This window comes from Vipera berus (assembly GCF_964194415.1).
Source record: "Vipera berus genome assembly, chromosome: 1".
NCBI classification, from domain to species: domain Eukaryota; kingdom Metazoa; phylum Chordata; class Lepidosauria; order Squamata; family Viperidae; genus Vipera; species Vipera berus.
The window spans coordinates 287,930,374-287,947,575 of record NC_138202.1 but is presented as its reverse complement, the minus strand read 5'-3'; the positions used below and the strand labels follow the sequence as shown (position 1 = coordinate 287,947,575).

Here is a 17,202-nt window from a genome sequence, read left to right as displayed (position 1 = left end):
TTTGTTCTAATCTTCAAAACCATATATTCTTTTTTTTCTTTTTCCACAAAAAGTCAATAAGAAGTTTCCAATCATCCTTAAATTTAAACTGTTGTGTATTGGGTTCTGTGCTTGATCGAAGAGACGAGGCAAGTGAGTTCAGTCAGAAACATTCTTTATTTGCTTGCAGGAACTGAACTGGGGAACAGGGCTGTGAATGCAGCTATTTATACCCTGGCCTCTAGGTGGCGGCCAATAGGTTTAAAGCAACCTATTGCCGCCCTAGAAGCAGCCAATGGCGGTGCTGGAGACGGGTTGTCTGAGGAGCTGGGAGCCGTTAGCCAGCTTCCCTGCTTAAGCAACCTTCCAGCAATCAAACCCACGTGATACACTTTAGTAAAAACAAAGCCCAATACATTACATAAACAGTGTACTATCTCTAATTAAAGCAGTCAGTTTAGCCATCTCAGCAAGTTCTATCATCTTCGTTATCCATTTCTCTGTTTCTATGGCTTGAAAAATGCCTCTCCAGTCCAGTGTCAGGAGCAATTGTATATTGAATGTCTAGACTTAACCTTGTGTCTGGTACATTTTTTGAACCCTGACCTTAAAAAAATAAATTGTGGCATGTATTTTTATTTGTAATTTGTGATTAAAGGCAGGGATATCTAAAGGAATAAAATGTTCCCAAAGTATTGTATTTTGTAAGTTTCCTTGCTTCTGAGATAATCAGGCCCAACTTTTAGAAACAAGCTTACTTTATGTGGAGCTAATTTTTATTGGCTTTCTAAGCAAGTCAGGATCTCCTGTAAAGTTTCCATTGTTTGGGACTCTTGGATTTTAACTGCCACTGTAGATAGCTATAAAAATTTATAGGACATATAAGCTTCTTCCCAATTACTTCCTTTCTTGATGCACTTACGTTTCTACTGTAAATGTTATAATTTCCTGATAATTTCCAGTAAAGTGGTCAGGGTCTATATTCTTTTTCATCTCTTATCTGTGACTGACCTAAGTATTTCACTACTCTCCCATTTTCTTCTGCAATTACTCTGTGTTTCTTGCTATGTAGTAAGGTCTTAATCTTTTAAAAGATTAAGTTCAGTTTCTCTGAATGGGTAGCTTAGCAATGCATTTGTCTGAAAAGGTAATAGAAATCATTGATCCTGCATGTTCAACGAATGCTGCATTTTTCTCCTTAATTCCTAGTACTCTAATTATACATTCATGCCACATTTGTACATATCTTTTTTTTCAAAGTTGAGAGGCTAATTAAATAGTGCCAGGAAATTTAGTTGACTGTAGTGTTGTTTCAGTGACAAAAGGTGTTAGAATGACTAATTTGGATACGGAGAAGACAAGTCAAACAATATATAGTAACATCTGGTCAACTAAAGGATAGAATGAAACTAGAATTTCATCAAGCACAGAGATTGAGGGGAATGGATGTTTATGCTGAAATTAATATTAATTAGAATAGTTATTGTTTCATGACTCTGTGTAATATATATTTTGATTCTTCCAGAAGCCTAATCTATCTATAATTGTTATTTGGCACTTAAATATGTGAACCTGCCCTATAGAGGGTCAGACAATTGGTTTCTTTTTTTTTACAAATTTTATTGATTTTTTTAATATTACATTCACATATTTGAAAAGCAACATGGTGGCTGGGTAGTAGTAATTCAGTTACATACAGATATCATTAGTACAGATTTCAAATTGCTGCCAAAAACATTTCCTCTCTTTTTCCCTTCATATATACTGTCTATTTGTAAATTTAAAGACAAGTTTTATCCTATCAATCACATAGAAAATAACTTCCTTACATATATCCATAGTTTTTAGTTTACACGTATTCTAATTGTTTTAACATACAATCTTTTAGACAATCAATGACTTAATAGATTTTCAATTTTAATTTCCACTAACATTTAGATTTAACGTTTGATATTTATCGTTCCCAAGATTTTTAGTATACTCCCAATTCACCTATCACCATTCCTCACCAGTGGCGTAGCGTGGGTTGTCAGCACCCGGGGCAAGGCAAGTAATTTGCGTCCCCTAACCCATGGATTTTAGCACTCGAGTTTCTTCCACTAGATTAGTTAAAGAAACCCTTAACCCCTAAGCACATGTATTGTTTGTTATGAAAATACTGATGTAATTAAAGTAAAATGCATCTAATGCGCCCCCCCTCAGATGTTGCGCCCGGTGCAGCTGACCCCCCTGCACCCCCCACGCTACGCCACTGGTCCTAACACACCAAGCAGACAAAGGAGGTCCGATTTACCCCTTCCCCGCGAGGTTAGAAAACTCCGCCACATTCCCTAGAGCAGTGTTTCCCAACCTTAGGAACTTGAAGATGCGTGGACTTCAACTCCCAGAATTCCCCAGCCAGCTGGCTGGGGAATTCTGGGAGTTGAAGTCCACGCATCTTCAAGTTCCTAAGGTTGGGAAACACTGCCCTAGAGGAAGAAATGTCTGCTTGAGATTCTGCTGCAATTACCGCAGGAGAGCCACCAGCCACGCAAGGCAGGCTCAGGCTGGGGGGGGGGCGGGGGCGGGGCGGAACGGAAGCCTTGCCCTATATTCCACAATTAGAACAAGGCGCATTCCGCCAGGCCGCCCCTCCCCGGTTCCCTTCGGAGATCTCTTTTTCTCTCTCTCTCTCTTTTTCGCGCGCTCGCGCGCAGCGAAAACCAGCTCAAGGAAGATTTAAGTTTGCCTTCGGGAGACGCAATTCCGAGCAGAAGATACACCCAGGAGCGACGCCCTTTTCAGCCTTCTCGCCGTCTGCGGGCCTCATTCTTTATTATTACCAGGGGTCTTCAAGCTTGGCCCTTTTATGACTTGTGGACTTCAGCTCCCAGGAGACTTGTGGACTTCAGCTCCTCTCAGCCTGGCTGAGGAATTCTGGGAGCTGAAGTCCACAAGTTATAAAAGGGCCAAGTTTGAAGACCCCTGTTTATTACAAACGGCGAGCAGCGCTGGACACTCCGCCAAACAGTTCCGAGGGCTGGTAAACGACGAGGTGTGCTGCAGCCCCCCGCCGCGAGTCTACTGCAAGCCACAATCGAGACCACGTGTCTCTCGGGACAAAGGGGCGGGGTGTAATTATTCCTGTTATTAACACAATGTAGTATTAGCGTGGTTTCGTTATTGTTTGGAAGAGGGGAAAGAGAACAAAACGGCTGTTACAGATACGATTGCACGCTGGGCAGCGCGCGTGCTTTTAGTGTTAATATGGTGTTGCTGTCACGCCAAGCCAACTCTGTGCAGCCCTTGGGGCTCCCTGAGCAGCTCAGTGTGAGCGCGCCCCCCCAGATGTTGCGCCCGGTGCGCCCGGCCCCCCCTGCACCCCCCACGCTACGCCACTGTTCCTCACAAAATCTAATATTCAAAATACACATCCCGTTTACTTAACTTCTCACCCTCTATGTCAATAAATTAAGGATACAATATGATATCCTTCCTTTTTGCTAATTTTTAGGGTATTTTTAAGTAGTAATCAAAATTTCTTTTTATTTCAATATTTAATACTTCCTCTCTTCCTCTTTGTATCTGCTATCTCTTGCTTAAACTGATAATTTTCATTTTTAACATTCCATATAGACCTATTTATTACTTTCAACCAGTGCTTTTTTTGTAAAAGAAAAAGGTGCCGGAACTCACACATGTCATACAACCTGCCTTGCCTACCCTACAAGGTTCCATCCAAAAAAGGTGCCGGAACTCCGTTCTGAGCGTTCTATGAGGAAAAAAGCCCTGCGTTCAACAATAAGCTTTTAGCTTATGTACATTATTCACCTTTACATGACCTTTATACACAAATCAATATTCAAATTAGCAATTAGTATTTATACTGCTAAATTTTAATGACCAAAACTTTTTCTTTATCTCAGTTCATAACAATGTCTTATGTTCAACATACACATCATATCTATTTAAGTACATTCTGTTTCAGATTTCAATGAGATGGTCGAAACTCCATTCTTCTTGAGTCTTATTCTGGCTTTTTTCCTTTGCCAAATCATCTTCCATGTCCTTGTTTTTGGGTCATCGAACCAATCTCCTTGTAATATCATGTATATTAATTGATATTGGCAAAACCATCCGGTTGCCAGTTTTTTGAGAGGACTTGTAGGTCTAGTGGGTCATCTCTTTATTCTTCCATATCCATGTAGTTGTTCTGAATTGTCTGTCTTCTTATCTAACTGTTCTTTTTCTAGATCCTCTAGTTCCTTCTGAGTTGTATAAGAAAACCTTTCCTTTTCCCAAGTTGTCAATGTCTTTTCTGGATTTTCAACTATCAATAGTTGTTGAATAGTAGATTCTTCTGTCATCATATTTGAATGTTTCATTTTTCTATTGTATTTTGTATAGATGGTTCTTTAGTTGTGGTCAAAGTTTGGGCTTTCATATCTGGGCTGTCTTCTTGTTCCTTCCCATAGCCTCTTAGTATTTCATTGGTTGTGGTAAGAATTTGGATTAGTGTTTTCAACATAGCGAGAGATTGTTGATCTTCATCCATAAATAAATTTTGTTCCTGGTCTTCTTCCATATTGGTATTTTAAGCTAAAGGCTTTACACTTAGAAAATCCAAAAGAGAGATTTTTTTTCTAGGTAGGGAACACAAAGCCTTTCACAGCTGTTGTTTCAAAGTTCTAAAGGTTATGTATCTTATCTATTTCCCTGGGCAGTCAGCCAGGCCCATTTTAAAGTTTCCCTTTGAGTCCCAAAGTTGTCTTAATCTTTTCAGGTTTTTTTCTTTTTCATAAGAAAGAATCCAGATTTCAACAGAAGTAGACAATGAAAAATAAGAAATAAAAAATATTTCAGTCTACATCAGACATGTCAAACACAAGGCCCGGGGGCCGGATCCAGCCCGCGAAGTGGTTTCATGTGGCCTGCGAAGCCATCCTGGAAACAGTGAGGGAACGGCCCCCGCTGCCTTGGCACTTGCCCCGGTCCCATCTCCTTCTGCCAGAGACCCTCAGATCTGTCCCACTCCTGCCCGGGCCCCCATAGGCACCCTTGATGCGAACGATGTAGAGCTGGCCATGCCCACCCAGTAGGCCATACACACTCTAGCCACGCCCAACCAGTAGGCCATGCCCACCCTGGCCATACCCACTGGCCCCCTGAGGGCAACCGCAATGCTGATGCGGCCCTCAATGAAATTGAGTTTGACACCCCTGGTCTACATGCTTTGAGAAATAAAGTTCCAATTGGGATTCAGTTACTTATTCACACATTCTGGCAGATGGTGACATCCTAAGGACCCATCATGAGATTTTTTTCAAAGCTCTGACGAGATCCCTTTTTACTGCACAGAGCAGAAATTTGGGGCTTCTGCATGCAACTGAATCGCAATCTTTCCCTAAAAGAAAAAAAATATGTTGAATATTATATCTGTAAGTGATTCAGTGATATTTTGTTTCCTTTGGGTGCAAGCTCTAGGCTTGAATTTTAGAAATGGGAATGGAATAAATTTAGCCCAGTGTGAAATAATTATTAGATAGAATAATCCTACTATGGTACTTCAGTTGTTTTAGCTGGGATTACAGAAGTCCCAAGCTTTAAAAGACAATCTATTCCTTTTCTATTGCTGCAATGCGATTTGTTTCTGATCACCTTAAGCCAGAAGGCAGCACTTAACCCACCTGGACTGATCCCTAAATGGTAAAGAAAATCAGACTTGATTAGAACTAGGATGAAAGGCTTTACCTTTGCATTTCCTCACTAGTCTCTTACTATTCACTGTAGAATTTTCAAGCCATTAAATTTTTAGCCATTTCTTTAGCATTACAAATGTGATATAATAGTTTGTAATAGTTTGTCTAAAATGCAGGATAAAGTTGTTATTGGAGTTGCTTATGACTGCTTGGAGAAGATGGTTTATTGGACAGATATCAGCAGCCCATCCATCAGTAGAGCAAGCCTTGGTGGAGGAGAGCCAGTATCCATCATAAAGACAGGTAGGAAATTACAGATTTCTTTCCTCACCATGTCATAATGAACCCAATGTATATTTCCAAATGGAAAAAAGATGGAAGATGATTTTCTGCAGTTAACACTGAAGTCCTCAGCATAACCTCTCACAATGTCTTGGGGGAAAAAAAAACATCAGCCCTATGGGGTGCGTTTGAAATTAGAGAACAGAGAATTACAGTACTTGTCTCTTTTTGCTGAAAAATTGCTCGACATTCTGCTGTATCAAAAAGATTTTTAGTTGCAGAAAATACCTACCGGGTAATCAATTATTTTGAATCTCTAGATTCACTTGGTCTATTACTACTACTATCCAAGTTCTCATACAGGCAACCAGGCCTAGGAAACTTAGGAAAGATACTGTAGTGTAGAGTTTTATTAATGCTATCTGTTCAAGGAATGTATTGTTATATTTATTAGGTACAGTCAAGAAATATGAAAATTTGTGTAGATTTGAATGGACATGTTGATAAACCAGACTGTTTTTATCCTGAATGTTGGGATAACATTGTTCCCAAATCAGTAAATACTGATTTGATTTGCTATTTTAAAAAATATTTTGAAATAAAACACTATTATGTATTGTATTTTTTAACTTTTGATAGTTTTCAATGTTACTTATTTTAGTATAACAGGCAAATGAAGACATACGTAATTTATTTCATTAAAGTGATGTGTATTAAGCTAATTTTATTGTAATATTTTGCATGTCATTTTGATTGCATCTATTGCTACAGGGGCTTATTTTATTATCCATAATTTGTACATACAGTGCACACACTGTATTCCCAAGCTCAGTGAGATTTACTGCCCTAGAATGGAGGTTTCAATCTCAATGAGAAAAAAATAACCTCTTGATTGTTTAGAAGAATTATTTAAAATGTATGTAAGGGACAGGCCAACTTGGATGAAGCTCTTCTGGCTGCTCATATCTCACAAGGCCACAGAGCAACAGCACAGCTGCCTCTGTGAAAGAGTTTTCATAGGGAAGTCTGCATGCTTAACCATTAACCCCTTCTAAGGCCTAATGAGTGAAAGTGGCTTTGCATACGTGAAATCCCATTAAAATCTATGTTCCATGTCAGTTGAGTAGCCTGCGACCTTTATAATCATCTGCTCAATTTAACAGCTGCAGAAGCTACCCCATGGGGAGAAATGCTGGTCTCCTACCCTGAACCTTCAACTTTTTCCCATTCTTGCATAATCTCAACATTACAATCAAATGGGGGAACGGTTATAATGTTAAAAATGTCACCGCGTGAAGCCTGTGTAGATTATGCCTGACTGATTATGAGGTGGTCTGATAATCAAACATCAATCAAATTTTGCAACAGTATTTGAAGAGTTACATACTGTAATAAGTGTCTTAAAAATGGTCACATTCATTTCACTATGTGGGCAGAGTCATGTAGCTTAGTGGCTTTTACTGGCTTGTTTAATCAACTAGAAATTTTTCATCACAAAACCTAGGTTTGAAAATCTGAAAAAAGAAAAGTTCAGTATTCTTTTTTTCTTATTTAAAATAAGAAATGGAGTAGGGAGCGGGAGTGAAGAATAGCCTTAATGTCCTGGGGTTTACAATTATAAGTTAAAAACAATGTGCTCACACCCTTGGCCTAAATTGTGGTCAGTCTGTCTTGAATAGAACAAAACCCTTTTTGAGTAAAAAAAAAAATCCAGCACAGTTGAATGAATACTGAACTTTTAAAACTCAGTCTGTGTTTGTGGTCAGTCCTTGGAGCCAGTATAGAGGTTATCATCTGCTATTTCCTGTTGCCATGGGCCTGGTCACTGTCCAAGAAAAACTAGTTGCATACATTTTTGAGTTCTTCTAAAGCTGAAATCTCTTTTCCAGAACAATTAGTTACTTGGAGATCTAAATTTTCTCCTTATGACTAAAAACCAAGTGATTTTAAAAAGTTCTCAAAATAGGTTCTTCTCCGTTTGTTTTACAGTCAATAGTTTAAAATCATAGTATTGTACCTTTATCAGAAAAGTGTATATCTTTTATTGACATACTTACTGTAAGTATTTATAAGTTCACCCCAATTTTATTTCTTTTACTAAAAAACAATATAGACTTTGTCATATTTGTGAAATTATGCAGGCACCCAGTGTATATTTCCTTGTAGGTTGGAATGAATATGGAATGAATCTGCAGTATTTGTTTTGATTAGAATGTTAAGAGTCACAATATGATAAGTACTAATGGGCTTAGTGACTTATACTGTATCACAATATATTATACCATTGTAACTTAGAGTTAGGGGAGACCTACATTTAAAGTCTCATTGAATCTTGGAGTTTATTAGGTGACTTTGGGCCAGCGACACTCTTTAGCTCAACCTATTCAACAGGGATGTTGTGAGAGAGCAATTGTGTTATTCACTATGTGAGCTCCTGAGGAAATGCAGAACAAAATCGTATCAGTCAATTAACAAAAGAAATATATTCTTCCCAACATTGTATTTATACTACTTATAGTAATTGACTTGAAGATTAGAGCAAGTGGTCCGACAACTATTGTAAATCCATAACTAAGTATATTGAAATAACAGTTGAAATCCACCAATCCATTTGCTAGTTTCCTTTTACCTTCCCTTCAACAGAATGGATATTTTTGTTTCATAATTTCTCCCTCATAGTTTCTCAATACCTTTAAGCACAATAGTCTGCCTTTGCCTTACCACTAAAGAGTTATTACAATAGCAAACCCTATTTACTTTCCTTGAATTTGCCTGGAGCAAGATGAGATACTCTACTCCAGAGGAAATTGGCTCAAAATCCTCAGTACCCACACTGTATATATATATATATTGATTGATGTTTTCTTTTTATATCTCTTTCTTCAAGATTTGGAAAGTCCTGAAGGAATAGCACTGGATCACCTTGGTCGTACTATCTTCTGGACTGATTCTCAGCTTGACAGAATAGAGGTAGCCAGAGTAGATGGCACCCATCGACGTGTATTGTTTGACACTGAGCTGGTGAATCCTCGAGCCATTGTTGCAGATCCTATGAGGGGGTAAGGATGTACAAATATGCTGTTATTTTATTTCCCATATTTTCCTATTCCTATAGCCCATGCTGTCTCAGTACCTATGTCAGATTCTTTACCCATGCTAAAACTATCAGTCCATAACATGTTATAGCCAAATAGACTTTATTGTAGCTTAATGTGATGCATGAATCACACGTCATAGTAAGACAATAGTAGGATCTCATAACAACCTGACTACAAATTATACAATCCATTATAGTTTAGTCTAATATGTTGTGTGAACCCAGCCTCTGAGTGTTGAATTTCTGTCAGTTTAGGAAGCACCTTGGGGATTTCCTGTTATATTTATTTAGTTGATTTATGTGCCACACATCTCATCTAGAGGTGACTCTGGGCAGCTTACAAAAATTAATGTTGTATACAAGCTGAAGTTGCCAGTATGAGATGCTGTTTTCTATGCAAATGAACTTAATTTGGAATCCAGCAGTAACACAAGACTAGAAAAGGGGGGAAGGGTACCTCACACCAGGTACGACCTGATGAAAATGGAGCAGTGTTGCATGGAATAGTAGAGAAATCAAATTGTCTATGTTAATGGCACAAGAAGTGGAAGAGCTCAGTTATAATAGGAAAGGCATGGCCAGGGGCTGATTGTGGAACAGATCACAAGCTGCTCATGTGCAAGTTCCAAGTCAAGCTAGAGTGGAAAGAATAAAACCAAGCAGTTTCCACATTATGAGCTTGACCCTACATGCAGCATTTTCAACAAGATCAGGAATTGCTTCTACGTCCCAAACCTCATTGAGAGAGAACCAAATGAACCATGGAATGAAATCGAAGAAGTCGTTAAGGATGAATGTGAAAAATAACTGCCAAAGACTAAGAAAAACAAGAATCCAAACTGCATGTCAAAATAGATTATGGAGACTGCCAAGAGAAGAGAAGCCAACGACGCTGAGAAAGACTTGATTTCAGGAAGGAATTTAACAATAACAACAACAACAACAAAAACACCCCAGAGAGCTATTTAAAGAAATATTGGTTATAGAAATGCATTCAATTGTAAGAACTATGTCAAAGAGTGGAATGTCCTTAGGAAAATAGCAATCCCAGGTGAAACGTACATTCAGGACAGGATAAAACATGAGGAAACAGGCTGGTTTCAGATCAGCTGAGGAATGAGGCATGACTCTATATCTTGTATTTATTTATTCAAACTATATGCTATGTATTAAGGGAGGCACAAGCTTTAACTGTGTATATGCCAGCCTCATACTAACTGAATTTTCGCTCACGTTAAACATACCTGTTATCAATATATAAATTGCACTAAATTGAATATCACACTACAGTAGTTGAACTCAGACTAATCACAACCTACCTTGTACAGCACACTAGTAAAGTATACTGAATTCATGAACTCAAATGAAAACCTAAATTGAAAGCAGAGACAACATTCCCATAGTGTGCTATAATTCTAACTGTAATTCTGGTGCAAAAAAAAAAGGATTAAGCTATAAAGGTAAAGAAAAATGTAGAATGAAAGCAGTATGCTAAATTAACAAATAATATGAAACTGTATATTTTTACTGCTTGGTATATAGTGCTTATTGCAACTACTGGAAAAACTTTACATGTGTTTTGGTAGGCAAGTGACTTTTTAAAGGTCTGATCCTTTTTCTTTTGGGAAGAAAACTTATATTCACACAAAAAGCTTACTTACTATTCACTGTGCTATGGGTTTACTCCAAATTTCTAGTTTTCCACGAACATACTGACTGAGATCATGCAACTTATTAAGCACATTAAAATCTAAATATGAATCAATATCACACAAATATAAATATAATATGCTGTGTCATTTTTTTAAAAAAAAGAACATGTGATGGCTTAAGGGGAAAGAATGACAGTGCCATAGGTGTATACTATAGGCCACCCAACCAAACAGAGGAAATAGATGAAATTTTTGCTAGTCAGTTAACTAAAGTGTGTATTCTATTCTATTCTATTCTATTCTATTCTATTCTATTCTATTCTATTCTATTCTATTCTATTCTATTCTATTCTATTCTATTCTATTCTATTCTATTCTATTCTATTCTTGATGGATTATTTACTCAGTATGCTGACATAATAGCTCCTTATGATATGTTGAACTATAAAATACCCATTATCATTCAGATTCAATGTATCAAATAACTATCTGACTTACCGTATTTTTCCATCTATAAGATGCACCCTTGTATAAGACGCTCTAGCATGCAAGTTTCTCCACGCCAATCAGCTGTTTCTTGCAGCACCAAACAGCAGAGCTGTCAAATCTGGAAGTTTGTCTGGCCGGCAATCTTGCCCCCTCCCATTAGTGGCAAGCCCACAGGGGCTTGACACCTGAACCAGGCGGCATGGCAACCCACACAGGCATGCCCTGGGCCGCGGAGGTTACCATTATTTTTCCGTGTATAAGATGCTGCACTTGTATAAGACGCACCTGAGTTTTAAACAGAGTGTTTGCAGGAAAAAAATAGTATCTTATACATGAAAAAATACGGTATGTTTGCACAATGCCTTTGATTAGAAAGTGATTGAAGGTTCAGTGTGTTATGTAAATAGCAGGTAAATCTTGAATTTTATAATATTAATGATCAAATTATTAACAAAACAAAAAGGAGAGAGAAATACTGTGCAAAGATACTATTTCCCCCCAGGCAAGCTTGACTCCTGGTGCCTTGATGCAAATATCCATGTAATTTTATTAGGAATAATACCAATGTGATATTTCTTTTCAGGATACCCTCCTTATGCACAGTTATATTTATTTATTTGTATATGTGTCTTTATCAATACATTCAGAAATCTTTATTGGACAGACTGGAACAGAGAAGCTCCTAAAATTGAAACCTCATATATGGATGGTACCAATAGAAGAATTCTTGTTAAGGATGATTTGGGACTGCCAAATGGGGTGACATTTGACACCTATTCTTCATTGTTGTGCTGGGTAGATGCAGGTAAAGTCTTACACTGTTGAATGAACTAAACTGATGAAATAAATGAACAGCTGGATGCTAAAAATATCAAGGTGGGCCTGTAGTTATAACGGTGCTACTTCTCAATATAGAAAGTACTCAACAATTACTACCATTTGCCTTTTTCTCTACTGTTTCAAAATAGCACTGATCACTCCTAACCTCTCATCATAGTCCAGTTTTAATTTTTCATGTCTGAAAGCACAGCTGTGAAATTCTGCTGTCTGAAATTCTCAGGACTGTCAGTCATTATAGCAATAGCAATAGTACTTAGACTTATATACCACTTCACAGTGCTTTACAACTCTCTCTAAGCAGTTTACAGAGTCAGCATATTTCCCCCAATAATCTGAGTCCTTATTTTACTGACCTTGGAAGGATGGAAGGGTGAGTCAACCTTGAGTCGGTGAGACTCAAACTGCCAAACTGCTGGCAGCTGGCAGCCAGCAGAATTAGCCTGCGGTATTGCATTCTAACCACTGTGCCACCATGGCTATATACTTCATTATTAGTATTATGTTAAAGTACCCATGATCTGAATGTAATGGTTAGCCCTAGAATAGAATGGAACAACTCAGCTCAGCCAACTTACCACGACCAATTTGCCACGGCCAACTTACCATGGGACAACTCACCATGGGCAACTTGCCACAAGACAATTCAACAATTCAAATGAATTATTTAAAATAATTTTAAAAATTATTTTAATTTTTGTCATTCACCTTTGATTTTGCCTCTCCTTTGGCATCCTTTCTTTAATGATTCTATTTGACTATTTCTTTGATAGTAGTGTAACTCTGGTCCTGTGGCAAGTTGTTCCACTGCAAGTTGGCCATGGTGAGTTGTCCTGCGGCGAATTGGCTGTGGCGAGTTGGCCGTGGCAAGTTGGCTGTGGCGAGTTGTCACAGACCTACCCTAGAATGACTCAAGCATACAGAAAGGAGCAAGGAAAGCAAATGTTAAGAATGGTTGTTTTATTTACATTGGTCTTTGGGTATCCAACACAAAACAATTTGTCAGCAGCAAACAAACCTTGTAATTACATTTCTCAAAATGAATGTCTGGAAAAAATATGGGCAGGGTTAGACATGGGCTAATATAGAAGAATTGAAAAGGAAACCATAATATATATATAAGGGACGCGGTGGCTCAGTGGGTTAGGACGCTGAGCTTGTCGATCAGAAGGTCGGCAGTTTGGCGGGTCGAATCCCGAGTGCCGCGTAACAGAGTGAGCGCCTGTTACTCGTCCCAGCTTCTGCCCACCTAGCAGTTCGAAAGCACGTAAAAAATGCAAGTAGAAAAATAGGGACCACTACGGTGGGAAGGTAACAGCGTTCCGTGCGCCTTTGGCGTCTAGTCATGCCGGCCACATGACCACGGAGACGTCCTCGGACAAACGCTGGCTCTTCGGCTATGAAACGGAGATGAGCACCGGCCCCTAGAGTCGGAAACGACTAGCACGCATGTGCGGGGGAACCTTTACCTTATATATATATATATATATATATATATATATATATATATATATATATATATATGGAGAGAGAGAGAGAGAGAGAGAGAGAGAGAGAGAGAGAGAGAAGATAACTTCTCCACATATAATTTGTACATGATTATTTGAAGATTTTCCTCCCTTTTGGATAAATACAGTATGTATATATATATATATATATATATATATATTTGTGTAAATTACTAACAAAGAATTAAGGGAGACTGAGATGCATTTCTGACTCTTTAGTCTTCATCAGTCAGCCATACCCTTCTGAGATTCGAACCTAGTTAACATTTGAAATATATATATATATATATATATATATATATATATATATATATATATATATATATATATATATATATATATATATATATATATATATATATATATATATATATATATATATATATATATACACACACATATAAATACTGTATTTATCCAAAAGGGAGGAAAATCTTCAAATAATCATGTACAAATTATATGTGGAGAAGTTATCTTCTTTAACTGAGAATATATTAATGCTAAATTAAAGCCTTAGAAAGAAAAGAGTCATCAGTTTCTTGCAAAGTCCAGCTTATTTTTTCACATGCAGGAACCAAAAGAGTAGAATGTATGGATGTCAACCAGCATAGCCGTCGAAAGATCCTTGAAGGAATTCAATATCCTTTTAGCATTACAAGCTATGGGAAGAATTTATTTTACACTGACTGGAAAAGGTATGATTACCTGTTTTTGTTTGTTGTGTACTGTTTACAGAAAAGCTGGTGCTTTACTCATAGTCTCCACTCCCTCACAAATACAGGTAGTTCTCAAGGTATGAGCCTAATGGAGCCTGGCCATTAGGCTGGTGAGTCAAAAAACTCGTCAAATGAATCAGACTTAATTTCACAAATTTTTAAAATCAAATTCATTAATTAAATCAAATGAGTTGTTAAATGAACGAAGATCTGACTTACTATTACTTTCAGTAGCTGCCATGTTAACTGAACTGAGTCTTTCCCGCCAACTGCCGATCAGCTGTCTCCTGTGAGCTGGCTCAGGAACTAAATTGCCTCCAAACAGGGCTTGCAGCCATTAGTTATTTTGTTAAAAAACAACTGCTGCTAGCCAGCTTAGGCATCTTCACATGGCTACAGAGGCCTCTTTTTGGCCGCAATTTTGAATTTCTAATATAAGTACACTTTCTGAATTAATTCATTTTTGTGAAAACTTGCTAAATAAAAGTTCTTACCTGGGGGAATTACCTATATTCTTTAGGCAAGTCTGTATACTAAAAAACTCCTGCATCCCCTGCAGGCAGATAACTGAACTGATTTTCTGCGTGTGGGGTGTATGTGGGGGTGTTTGTGCACACACTAAAAAGTTTTGGTTTATTTAGGTCTATTTTTTTCTCTCTCTTTCTTTCTCCATTATCTTATTTATGTCTTCTCAGGGTGCCGCCGGTTAAAGATTGCCGGCGGGTAACACCCAGGGGGAGGGCCTTCTCAGTGGGCGCGCCTGCCCTTTGGAACCAGCTGCCCGCGGAGCTTAGGACTGCCCCTGACCTCCGTTCATTCCGCCGGGACCTGAAGACCTGGCTCTTCGAGCTCTCTGGCCCAGGCTGAGAATTTTTTAACTTTAACTGGGGTTTTTATTTTTTCTCAGGGAATGATGTAATCTTTTTAAATTGTTTTTAGCTTTTGTATTGATTTTCTTTTAAATATCCTGTAAACCGCCCTGAGTCCTTTGGGAAAGGGCGGTATATAAATCTAAATAAATAAATAAATAAATAAATAAATAAAAAATGTTATTGCTTTGTGTGCCATAGAGATGCTGTGGTAGCAGTGGATCGCACAATCTCTAAAGAGAATGATAACTTTCAACCCTATAAGCGCACTCGTCTTTATGGAATAACGACTGCCTTGGCTCAATGTCCAGCAGGTAATGGTGTGAGGTTTTTTTTTTAAGTTTGTAACGAACCGTAGAGGTTGGAATACGAAAGGAGATATACCATGGATTTCAGAAAATTCTCTGGAGAAATTCCACTACCAATAAAAATCAGCCTAATTCCTAATAGTACAAATGTAATTAACTTATTGCATTTCTTTCTTTCGATTGCTTTAGAAGAGCTAAAACAAACAGAAAATATTAGCTTTTTCCTGCTTGGTAATATATTTTTAGTAGAGTATATCTTTGTAAATTTAGTCAGTTTTTCTGACTGATCAGTGGCATCAAGAATTTAGCGCTATCAAGAATAAAAAGCTTTTGGCATGCTTTCTGCTGAAATTAGAAATAAAGAACAATATTAAATTATTCCTTGTTTATCCTATTTCTTACCTTGTTTGTGCAATTGTTAAACGAGCAGAAGAGCTAAAACAGAAGGGAGATTGAATGAAGTCAATTATTATAGAAACAAACACAAAGCTCTTGCTTAACATTTGGGAAATTTGAGTATTGGTTACAACAATTTTATACAAATTTGCCATTTCAGAGCTGAATAAAAGTTAACAGAGTTTTGGCAAGTATTATTCAAGGGTACTGAGAAGAATTCTAGGAAAAGAGCTAACAAGCTATTTATAACTTTCCATGTGATATGTGGCTCACTTACAAAATACACAAGAATTTCCAATCTATTATTATTATTATAGTTTGTCATATAGTCAGTGAGATATTTAGACTGGATACTCTGAAAGAACCAATGTCCTCACTTTTGTATGCAAAAGGAGGACATAACTGAAGGAATGGATGATTCATCCTAGGGTACATCATGGCTTACGTGTCCAGGCTGGTCTAATGTTTCTTTTACCTAAAAATGTTTTGAGGGTAGAGGTTCGTTCTCTCAGCTTTTGGGTTGGTTTCCAAACGTTTCGTTACCAGGCTAAGTAACATCTTCAGCAGAGTTTAGGGGATGTCAATGTCAATGTTCCTCTGTTTATAAGGGCTTCTGGTGGTCAATAGGCCACTGAAGATGTTACCTAGCCTGGTAATGAAACATGTGGAAACCAACCCACAAGCGTGGAGAATGATCCTCCACCCTTATCCTACACCTGAGCTACAGATATTTGCCACCATTGTAAAAAAGGTTTTATTTAATAAATAAAGTACTTGGATTCATTAAGCTGGCATGTGTTATTTTGCAGGACATAACTACTGTTCTGTGAATAATGGAGGCTGTACTCATCTATGTCTGGCTACCCCAGGAGGCCGTTCTTGCCGATGCCCAGATAACATCATTGGAGTGGATTGTATAGAAAGGAATTGATAACTGTAGCTCCCACCTTGGGGAACTGCACTGCCACTAAGCAAGCAGCCAGTTTCCTTAAGATAATGGAAAGATCCTTAAGATAATTACTGCTCTTTCCCTTGGAGCTGGAAGCACGTTGCAATCGGATATTGGCACTTCTTTGCAGCCATTTGTTATACATTTCTTTTTTAAAAAAGAAACAAAAGAACACAAAATATAACAACTATCTGTAACTGTGCCAATTAAATAAAAACTCCTAAATCATTTATTGTATGAATTATGGTAACAAGCTGTTACAAAGAGAAAGAGAATCAAATATTAAACATCCGTGTTTATTTAGTATGCAATCATATTTTGGAAATTCATGTATAACTTATAATTAATACAACTGAATGCCAGGCAGTAAAATACCAAGAAGGAATTTAATGAAATGACTTGAAGGCCAAAATGTAGGAGTTCATTTGTAATGATAATCAGC

General features: G+C 37.7%; 1 protein-coding gene across 1 annotated transcript in view; it reads left to right on the top strand.

Annotated features, from left to right (window-relative positions):
* NID1 (nidogen 1) overlaps nt 1–16,929 on the top strand; it is a gene marked incomplete at its 5' end in the record, with an annotated part of 80,927 nt that extends 63,998 nt beyond the window's left edge. The window contains 6 exons of the mRNA XM_081314122.1: nt 5,834–5,960; nt 8,827–8,998; nt 11,825–11,982; nt 14,094–14,217; nt 15,309–15,421; nt 16,621–16,929. Of these exons, the coding sequence (XP_081170248.1) occupies nt 5,834–5,960; nt 8,827–8,998; nt 11,825–11,982; nt 14,094–14,217; nt 15,309–15,421; nt 16,621–16,742 (816 nt within the window). The 3' untranslated portion in view covers nt 16,743–16,929. The remainder of the gene's footprint in view (nt 1–5,833; nt 5,961–8,826; nt 8,999–11,824; nt 11,983–14,093; nt 14,218–15,308; nt 15,422–16,620) is intronic.
* Between the last annotated feature and the right edge of the window lie 273 nt (nt 16,930–17,202).